The sequence below is a fragment of the Perca flavescens genome, chromosome 15 (genome assembly GCF_004354835.1).
Source record: "Perca flavescens isolate YP-PL-M2 chromosome 15, PFLA_1.0, whole genome shotgun sequence".
Lineage (NCBI taxonomy): Eukaryota > Metazoa > Chordata > Actinopteri > Perciformes > Percidae > Perca > Perca flavescens.
This window is the reverse complement of record NC_041345.1, coordinates 32,937,292-32,948,228: the sequence shown is the minus strand read 5'-3', so window position 1 is coordinate 32,948,228 and position 10,937 is coordinate 32,937,292. Positions and strand designations below refer to the sequence as shown.

At 43.9% G+C, this 10,937-nt stretch overlaps 1 protein-coding gene across 1 annotated transcript; it reads right to left on the bottom strand.

Annotated features, from left to right (window-relative positions):
* Nucleotides 1–7,612: 7,612 nt before the first annotated feature.
* Nucleotides 7,613–10,394, bottom strand: LOC114570042 (uncharacterized). The gene is made up of 2 exons (XM_028600240.1): nucleotides 10,306–10,394; nucleotides 7,613–8,681 (listed from the first exon to the last, which is right to left on the bottom strand). The coding sequence occupies exon 2, from the start codon at nucleotides 8,625–8,627 to the stop codon at nucleotides 7,617–7,619; it is 1,011 nt and encodes a 336-aa protein (XP_028456041.1). The 5' UTR covers nucleotides 8,628–8,681; nucleotides 10,306–10,394; the 3' UTR covers nucleotides 7,613–7,616.
* Nucleotides 10,395–10,937: the final 543 nt, after the last annotated feature.

Here is a 10,937-nt window from a genome sequence, read left to right as displayed (position 1 = left end):
GAGCGCCGACAGCGGCGAAGGCCCTATTGAAACTGAAGGAATTATTCTTTCTTTCTTTCTTTCTTTCTTTCTTTCTTTCTTTCTTTCTATTATTAGGGCCTGAGCGCCGACAGCGGCGAAGGCCCTATTGGAACTGAAGGAATTATTGTTTCTTTCTTTCTTTCTTTCTTTCTATTATTATTTTCCCGTCAAATGAATTGAATTTTTGAGGGGCTTAATATATTCAAAAACTCACCAAATTTGGCGGTCGCATCAAGTCTGGTGAAAATGTACGTATGTTAAGGGTTTCGGGAATAGGCGCACAAAAATGGCTCGCTAGCGCCCCCTAGAAAGTTAAGAAAATTGAGCCCCTGCAGTGCGTTTAACGTAGACTCACGAAACGTGGTACACATATGTAACATGTCGAACTGTCAAACTCGGTCTGTGCCATCTTAAGACGTTAAAGATGAAAAGTTGTTAAAAGAAAAACTTTTCGTCATAGGGCGTGGCCGTGGCGGGGCGGCCATTTTGTGCGTTTCGCCGCCGAAACAGGAAGTGGGTGTAACTCGAGTGTACGTTGTCCGATTACCTCAAAACTTTTCAGGATTCATAAGAGTCCAACCCTGAGGAGTAATAAAGGCCGATATTTACTTAAAGTCATAGCGCCCCCTAATGGCAACAGGAAGTAGGCCTAAAAGTCAAGGTGCTATACTTTAACAAACTCCTCCTAGAGATTTCATCCGATGGACTTCAAACTTGGTCTGTACCATCCCAACACCTTAATGATGAAAAGTTATTAAAAGGAAAACTTTTCGTCAGACAGGGGGGGGTGGTGTGGGGGCCATTTTGAGTGTTTAGCGATGAACAAAGAAGTTGTTGAGTGTACGGTGCAGGCCTGAGGACACCTACAGGCCAAAATTGACTTTTGGTCATAGTGCCCCCCGCTGGCAACATTAAATGCGCCTTATATGACAAACATCATCCGATTTGCATGAAACTCAGAATGTGTGGGCTACGTGTGATACTGAGCCGCCCACTATAATATGACCACGCCCACTTACTCAGGCCACGCCCCCTTTCATAACATTTGAACCGTTTAAGGTAGAGTCTTGTGTGAGGTGTCATTGAACTCAGCAGAGAGTTCCTTCTTTATTGGTGATGGTTTGTCCCGCCCCCTATGCATAAGCCACGCCCCCTTTCATAACATTTGAACCGTTTAAGGTATACCCTTGTGTGAGGTATCATTGAACTCAGCAGAGACTTCCTTCTTCATTGGTGATGGTTTGGCCCGCCCCTATGTTTAAGCCACGCCCCCTTTCATACATGCTGACCCATTTAAGGTAGAGTCTTGTGTGAGGTATCATTCATCTCAGCAGAGGCTTCATTTTTAATTGGTGATGGTTGGACCCGCCCCCTATGATTTAGCCACGCCCCCTTCACAGCTAATGAACCGTATGACGTAGAGTCTTGTGTGAGCTATCGTTGAACTCGGCGGGGAGTTCCCTTTTCATTGGTGACGGTTTGCGGCGTCTGAGTGCCGCGCGAATGCACGGTCGCAAGGAGCGGCGTCCGCCAGTAACCCCGACGCGCGCCGAGGCGCGAGGGCCCGCCCATCGCTGCTCGCAGCTTTAATTTTATTTTTTGTTTTAATAAGCCTTACCCAATGTTTCTTTCCTAAACCCAAGCATTTATTGTGTTCCTAAGCATGTTTTTGTCATTATTTTCCGTGTTTTTGTCACTGTTTTGTTACTAAAGCCTTTCCCTTTGTTCTTTTCCTAAACCCAACCCTTTTTTTTTTTTTTTTTTTTTTTTTACAGCCGTGTGACGTTGTTCGTTGTTGATAGTACATCGCGTTCTCGCGATAACACGCAACGTGCCTTTCTGCTAAAGCCCAAAACGGTCTCCTAAGCCCATCTTCCCACAAAGGAGAATGAATGTGTGTGTCTGAGCAGTGATTGACACACAGTTAGACACCCCCCCTGGCCCTGATTGGTACATCTGAACAGGGAGCGGTGGGTTTTTGTAAATCTCACACCAGGCTATAGGTGGTACCAGAGGAGCCAGATTTTATTTTAAATTACCAGCTTCATGTAGTTCTACTGGAACATAGGGTCAGTTTCAGCAAATATGACAGAAAAGTAGTTTTATAAGACCTACCTACTGCACCTTTAAAGTAAAATCATGTATTAAAGCAAAGAATATGGGGGGTTAGGGTCAGTAGAAATGGGAATAAGATTGTATATTGCCTTTGTTAAAAATGTGTCAGCAGCCATCTCCAGGAATGCTCTCTGGGTCGGTGATCGCTCCAAGTGGAGGAAAAGGAGAGGGAGAGCCAGACCAGGTCCAGAATATAACCTTATTTATTTCACCTTCAAATAGAGTGGAATGGCCTCCAGAGTAAAATGTAATGTAGAGTAATTTTTTTTTAATTAATGATTATAAATATGGTGGGTATGTAAATTATAGAGATATAACATACAATGAAGGAACCCAGCTTTTGAAATTTTAATTTATTTTTTTATTTTTAAAAATAAGAACCTTTCTGAGAGCATTGGCGATGTGAGATGGCTGATGTCCGTAAACAGACTTCCTGTCAGAGCTGTCTTGGACAACAACAAAATGCCCAATGATTCACTGCAACTATGAGGAGACTCAACAGCATATTTTAATGGACTGCTACAGAGCAAAAGAAGTCTGGGACAAATTAATTCATATATTATAAATCTGTTATGTACTGTATCATGGATGATGTACTATCAGAGAAGTAGAAGGAACTGATACAAATCATAGATATATCAGCCCGGTCTCATGGCAGTTCGTTATGTAGTTACGTTATGTAATCTATGAAGTCGTGGACAGGACACGTAAGTGGCGTTTTTTTCATGTGGCGATTATGAAATTGAAAGCAATGCATTTTAATGGGAAGCATATTTTGTGATCCCAGAACGCTGACTGTAGCGAGTAGTATTGATAAGGCGAAAGTCCGCATAGGGAGGTGGGTTGGGGTGGTGGATGGAGGCAGAAAATACAGGACTTTCATCCGGGAGACCGGGGATCGCGTCCCGCGTGTGGCTGTACCTTTGTCCCGCGTGTTGCAGTTCCTTTCCCCGTTTGTCTTTTTTCCTAACCATAACCGTGGCGTTTAATTTCCCTGTTGTGGCGTTTCATTTCCCCGTTGTTGTGTGAGTAGAAATCCAGCTTTTGCTCCAGTTCCTCCGTCAGCATCTTGTTATTTTTTAAATCCCCCAACAAGGAGCCCACTGTCTTCTGTTTTCTTCTTTCCCTGTCCTTCGCATTTCTCAAGTCCCATCGTAACTTCTCCACGTTCTCCTGAGACACATCCAACTTGTCTTTTGCTTTAACTGGGTCAAAGGCATACTGATGATCCTGAAAAATATTTACAAACTCATTGTTTGTAAAATGTCATTGTTACATCCACCAAGCATCGAAAGGTGTTGAAATCATTTCACTTTTCCATTACATGGTACCTGCTCGACTCGCCTCGACTCTACTCGCCTTTTCTGGTTTTCCATTACGAAAAAAAGTACCTGGTACCTGCTAACAGGTACTTTTTTTAGTACCACCTCAGTCGAGGTTCCAAGCGAGCTGAGGCAAGCCGAAAAGGTGACGTGAAAGCGACAGAGGGCGGTGTCTTGAACAAACCCGCCATTTTTAAATAGTTTAGCCAGCTGTGGTTTTTTTTGCTGCCTCCAGCTTCATTTCAAACTAAATGTGTCTTCTGGCAACACACATCTTCGACGTTCTGTGTGTGTGTGTGTCGCGTTAGGTCACGGCCGTTTACTGCGGCGCCGCTTGTTGTACAGTTCTGCAGAGGCTCCAGGCAGAGCTTTCGCCGTAGCCTACGTACACACACACATGCCGGCTCGACGCACACACCAGCGCACAAGTATAAACATCAGGCCACAGGCTAGGCGAAAGCTCTGCGTGGAGCCTCCACAGAACTGTAAAACAAGCTCAAGTGGCCTGATGTTTATACTTGTGCGCTGGTGTGTGCGTCAAGCTGGCATATACGATCAGCCATGCTGAGGCGGTACTAAAATCTGCAATGGAAAACGGACGCACAGTGTGTCGAGTCGAGGCGAGTAGAGTCAAGGCGAGTCAAGCAGGTACCATGTAATGGAAAAACGCCTTAAGATTGAGTGATCAAAGAGGTCTGGTCTTACAAAGCCCCTGACAGGTGTGTTGGACCATGGGTGTGGAGATTCTTCAGTTACTTTGTTTGACGTTGTGCTTAACCTGGATGAACTAGGCTGCTGGAGAAAAGGGACATTGTTTGAGCTTATAGGAACACGTAATCAATTACAAAATGTTGTGTGAAAAACAAAATTCTGTGACAAACTTTTGAAAGATGATCAGGAAACTTAAAAATGGATGGGGTAAACGGATGGTCTGTCCAGTCCTGTCAAATCGTCAGGCCGAAAATGACAGCTGCACAGTAAGGTGCGGTCTTTTGGCTCGAAGCCCTCTCTCCTGAGTGCTATTGTCCATGACTGACGTCTCTGTTTATCACTTGGGAATCTACAAACAAAACAAATCCATAAGTCCATAGTATTTTTAGTGTACTTCAAGGGACATAGCCAAGTGAGAGCAGAGTAAAGGGCCTGGCTGAAAAGGGTTGTTCCCGGTTCTTTGTTGTTTTTTTCCGTTACGTTGTGGCTCATCAGATACAATCGGGGTAAACAGCCAGATTCAGTATGTTTGGATGAATTTGTTCAGGTGGACGTTTTAGCTTTAAGGCCTGTTCACACCGGGACGAATTTCGCGCGCGATATTCGCCGACGTTTAACGCCTCGTGACTAAACAAAGGGTGCCTATGTGAGTGTGCACACCGACGCGAAAAACGCCTTGCGTAAAAGCGTCATTTTTTTAAAAACGCCTCGGGTTCGTTTTTTTCTATCCGACCAATGAGATTGCCGCTTTTGCTCACGTGTCTGGAGCTTCTGAAGTTACAGTAAAACACAACTTGGGGGCGCTCAACACACAAAACGGTCTTGCCGAGCACACATACGTAACGGCGAAGAAGATATACGCCAAGTAGCGTCTACACTGCCGGGAAGAAATACGACGAGGAAGATGCCAGGCAAGATGAACGTAGAGCTGCTGGTCTCGTTGGTGTCGGAACATAAAGCGCTTTATGACAAACGTGACAGTGACTACAAAAATCTTGACAAAAGAGAACTTCTATGGAGTGGTATTGCAGAGCAAATGGGCCTTGATGATGAGTTTCAGTTCACGTAATTGTCTTTCATGTACACAGGCTTGTAACTTTTTCCCACAAACGTTTGACAATCGCCACCTTGTATACCGGGGTATTTCTGTTTTACATTAAGCGCCATCTAATGTCAGGGAATGAATTTGCATGTTCACTCGGCTCATCGTCAGCAAAAATCGCTTGGGTGTGAACACAAAAAACGCATTGAAAAAACGCTGGCAAATAACGCACGCCGATATTTGTCCCAGTGTGTACGGCCTTTTAGACTCATCTCCGTTAGCCAAGAATGCTGACTGAAGTTAGCGTAGCATGCTAGCTGGAAATAGACGGAGACTGAACTCAGCCGCACAGCACTTTTGCGTTTTAGTTCAGTCTCTAAAACTTTTAAACTATTGAATAGCGACCAAAACAACTGTCCACATTTCCAACATCTTACGATGATATTACATTGATTTAAATACATTCTGTTCATTGTCGGTTCTCCTAACTAATGGGTAACTAGCTAGCTAACTAGCATGGATTAGCTGCGGTCGTTAACCAAGGACTGAAACAATCCAACGTAACCAGAAATATAATTTCGTAACATTCAATATCATAAAACTAGAAAAATATCATTCTCACTTGTGAAATGTTAGCACTTGCTGTCTGGTTTTTAAATTTTGTTCGTGTGAACATCCATACGCAGCACAAAAGTCCAGCATCATCCATGAATTTGAAGTACAGGCGAAGATAGCAGCGTTACGAGCGTTACCTAGCGACTTCCTATGACAAGACCCCTGTTCCAAGATGGCGGCGGTTTTGAAGCATGCTTAGAACCCCAAGGCGATATCTAGTGTATATATCTATGGATACAAATAATCATATGTATTGTATGTTTTAAATTATGGAAGACAAGATGATGTATGGTCTTACAACAGACTATTGTTTACTGTTGTAAAAAAAAAAGTTACAGTGGATTTTAGACACGCCCGGTCAGGATGCAGGAAGCCCGGTCAGGACCCCCGGAGATTGGGAGGCAACCGGCTGGCTTCTGGCTTGGAGGGGAACATTTAGATGGCTTCATCTGAAAATGAAGCTATCCCCCAGAGATATGTAGCAAGTTAATAATACTGTTGTCATAATACAGTACAACTCTTACCAGTGTATCTCTGTGTGTACTTTGTCCACAACAATCCCACCAATTGCTCCCAAAACCTCCCACTTAGAGAAGACATGTCCTAAACATATTCTTAAATATCCACAATCCTTCCCTGAAAGAACCAAGCAGACCTGACTTGCTGCACCGTCCACATCTTCTTCTAAACTTGATATTTTCAGCGTGTAGCTCGCTAGCTACAAGGTTGTAGTTGTTTCCAGAAGAGAACAGAGTTTGAGAACGGCAACACACAGAGAGAGGAAGCTTTTTCCTGGAAATGTTCTTCCTGACTGCCTCTCAAACATATACTGTCAACCAACAAGGAACAATATGCAGCTTACACAGAAGTAGTTGAAATGATTATTTATTGATTGTACTATAATACTGTTGATAATACAATACTACTGTCAACTATTGATAATGCAGTCAAAAGTCTGACTTCATGGTAAATCCCTCTCAAAGAAGAAAGATTAATCTAATTTCACTTCAATGCATCTGTTTACTTCTGTTATCATCCACGAGGTGTCTTTATTAACACAAATAAAGCTACTAGGACAAGTCAGAGTCAGACATACTGAGACAAGTCAGAGTCAGACATACTGAGACAAGTCAGAGTCTGAACATCCTCAATACACCATAAGAAACCAACAAGTCAATAAGGAATTTATATTTTTTTAAGTAAATGAAATAAATATGCAAGCAATAAAACTATATAATATAATATAATAACAGATACATTGTATTTTGTAAAATACTTGCTAAGCAAAATTATATTTTTTGGATGTTTAGACGTTAAAGTGCTCGTATTATACTCATTTTCAGGTTCATAATTGTATTTAGAGGTTTTCACCCTGTGTTCAGGTCTCTGTTTTAGCTACAGAGTGAGACATCTCACTTCTGTTCCATCTTTGTTGGGAGTTGCACATGAGCAGTACCTATGTAAGGACTACTAGCCAGTCAGAAGCAGAGTATGAGGGCGTGCCCTGACACTACCTAGGTAAGGACTACTAGCCAGTCAGAAGCGGAGTATGAGGGCGTGCCCCAACAGTACCTAGGTAAGGACTACTAGCCAGTCAGAAGCAGAGTATGAGGGCGGGCCATGCTAGCAGCTAGGTGAGCATTATAACGTGTGTTCCAAAGTGACCACGTTTGTCTCTGAAGTAAAGGCTGGACTACAATGGAGCTGTTTGGAGCAGTTGGTGAACAGTGTTTTCTGTTGGAGATGGTAAGTCCCTTTGGGGGGGACTTTGGGCTTTTCACTTTGTAAACCTATAACATGCACAAATAACACAATAAAGGAAAGGGAAAAGCTAAAAAGCATAACATGAGCACTTTAAAGTATCCTCTTTGATTAACCAGGTTCTTTCTTATGTCACTGAAGTAACGCTCAATGTCACTCTTCTGCCTGCGGTATCTGTGATCATAATAAGCCTCAAAGTATTCCTTAAAGCTGCCAAAACCAGACATCCTATACTCTAACTTTAAATCATCATCCACCAGAAATTTAACAGGCAGTATATCAAATACAACTATCCGTTTCACACTGCACTTAGCCTTGACCATTTCCCTGTGCTCTTTGAACAGCGTGTCCAGGTCTCTCAGGTAAGTCGAGAGGAGTCTCTCCACAGGGTCGCAGGTTTGAGTCCCTCCGAGTCTCACCAGGTGAATCAGCATCTGGACATGGAAGGCTGCCCCGTTCACCCAGGCCTTCAGAGCCTGAGACGACATGTGGCCGTCCCTCACCATGGAGTTCTTCAGCTTGGTGAGGGCGGTGCTCAGCTGGACCTCGATCCGTCTGATGTCAGTCACCAGTTCGTGGTCGTTGTTGATGTGCATCTCACATCTCTTCAGGCACTCGTCGATCTGATCCCAGACCTCGGAGGCCTTCTCCTCGGCAAACACGCTCCGCAGAGCGTCCTTCGTGCTCTCCTCAGGCGGACTCAAGGAAGCCGAGTCGATGATGATGGCGATGACCAGCGCTCCGAGGCCCGCCAGTGCAGAAGCTGGTGTCAAGTCGGCCAGTTTATCCACCAGGCTCTTGATCCAGTCTGCAGCATACAGATTGATCAAGTCATCAGCGGAGCCGCCCGTCTCCCTTTTCCTCTTCTCGTAGTGTTGTCTCAGAGTGTCTGAAGACTTAAGACCTGCGAACATCACAATGCTCTTGATGACTCTCAGATCTGGAGCCTCTCCGTCGTTGAGTCGTTCCAAAAAATCTTCCATTCCTTTCTTACGCATCTCCCTCTCAAACTCCGCCAGACAGCTAATCACATCACCCATCTTCTTGTTTTCAGGATCAGATCAATGATGGAGGTTGTAGTTCTCTGTGTAATGCTTCAACACACAAAACTGACATTCAGTGAACCTGTTCATCCAACTGGAGAAAATGGACCAAAATACTTGTGTTGTGATGCCAAAAAATAACTGGACTATCTGAGAGGGACTAAGAAGGAAACTATTAACACACCTGAAATGCCCCTGATAATGTATTGAAAGTGTAATTAAAATAAATGATATGGATGTACAGTACATGATTTAAACTAAACATTAAAATGGTTAGCATGATATCATGGCCTGTTAGCTTTAGCCTCAGTCTGTTAGCTTTAGCCTCGGTCTGTTAGCATGATATCATGGCCTGGGGCCTGTTAGCTTTAGCCTCAATCTGTTAGTTTTAGGCTCAGTCTGTTAGCTTTAGCCTCAATATATTAGCTTTAGTTGTTAACTTTAAGGTGTAGACACATATAGCCGACGGCCGACCGTTGACAGAAAACCCCGTCGATATGATCAGTCCAAAAAACTGCCTCGGGACACGTCAAAAAGACGAGAGGAGACGAGACGTAATACGCCTCCATAACAACAGGCGGCGCTAATCTGTAATGTTGCCCAAGAAATGAAAACCGGCAGCTGATTGGACGAACAGGTCACATGGGTTCGTTTTCTCCGGAAATTCAGACCTGGACTGTCATGGCGGCCGTTCAGAATACGATCTCATATTGTACTAAAATAGTTCACTGAAACGTGTTTCTGAAAACATTTTAAGCGAGAAATAGGCCGTGCAGTTGCTGAATCTGTCTTCATATCAGCTCAACAAAGGTCAATTTAAAAGATTTTCATCAGATTTTGAGAGATTGTAGTCACCTCATTCCGCTCGTCATTTCCGGGTGAGTCCCGACGGCCCTGCCACCGACCGAGCATGTCAGGTCAGCCAAAATGAACGCCGACAGCCCCCCAGACGGACGACGACACGGGAGACACCGAACAGATTTGAGTCACTGACCTCGCCAGACTGTCCCACGGCCGATAATCGGCCTGATGTGTCCCGGCCCTTAGTCTCAGTCTGTTGGCTTTAGCCTCAGTCTGTTAGCTTCAGCCTCAGTCTGTTAGCTTAAGCCTCAGTCGGTTAGCTTTAGCCTCGGTCTGTTAGCTTTAACCTCAATCTGTTAGCTTTAGCCTCAATCTGTTAGCTTTAGCCTTAATCTGTTAGCTTTAGCCTACGTCTGTTAGCTTCAGCCTCAGTCTGTTAGCTTTAGCCTCAGTCTTTTAGCATGATTTCATGGCCTGGGGCCTGGTAGCTTTAGCCTCAGTCTCTTAGTTTTAGCCTCAGTCTGTTAGCATGATATCATGGCCTGGGGCCTGTTAGCTTTAGCCTCGGTCTGTTAGCTTTAGCCTGGGTCTGTTACCTTTAGCCTCAGTCCGTTAGCTTTAGCCTCGGTCTGTTACCTTTAGCCTCAGTCAGTTAACTTTAGCCTCAGTCTGTTAGCTTTAGTCTCAGTCTGTTAGCATGATTTCATGGCCTGGGGCCTGTTAGCTTTAGCCTCAGTCTGTTAGCATGACATCATGTCCTGGGGCCTGTTAGCTTTAGCCTCGGTCTGTTAGCTTTAGTCTCAGTCTGTTAGCATGATTTCATGGCCTGTTAGCTTTAATCTCAGTCTGTTAGCCTTAGTCTCAACGTTTTTACCTCAGCTGAGAGACATTGGTCCAGACGTGCTCTCAGCTCCAGTTCAGTCTCCGTCTGCTGGAGATATTTTCTGTCCAAAGATAGAACTGACCTTTGAAAGTGAAAGTTTATTCAGATCAGCATAAACAGACTGATGGAGCCCCCTGCTGCTCACTCTAGACATCTAATATCTACCAGGTAGATCCATCAGAAGACATCCTCACACTCAGATCTGATCCCAAGAACATCTCCTCAAAATAATGTTTGACTTTAAAACAATGTTTGCTGTTTAGAGGAAACTCTGAGACGTTTAGCTCCATGTAGGAGGACTGCTGTGTGAATGCTTTACTGGGTGTGTTCTACAATGAGATGACAATAAATCAAACATGAAGATAAATTGCGTGCGTTAAGGACAATCAAAACATCCTGAGAAACAGTGTGTGAATGCTGAAAAGCTATAAGTCTAAAGAAGCTAAATACACATCTGTTCTAAACTCAGAAAAGAAATGAGCATGAAACGTAAACAGTGATAACAGGAACACGGTTTGATATCTCAATTTCTTGTCATCTGAAGTTTATTTGGAGTCTCTAGCTGAAAGTATTGTGGGAGGAGGAGCATTTTAAAGTGGGTATATAAGTTCAAAAGAATCTAC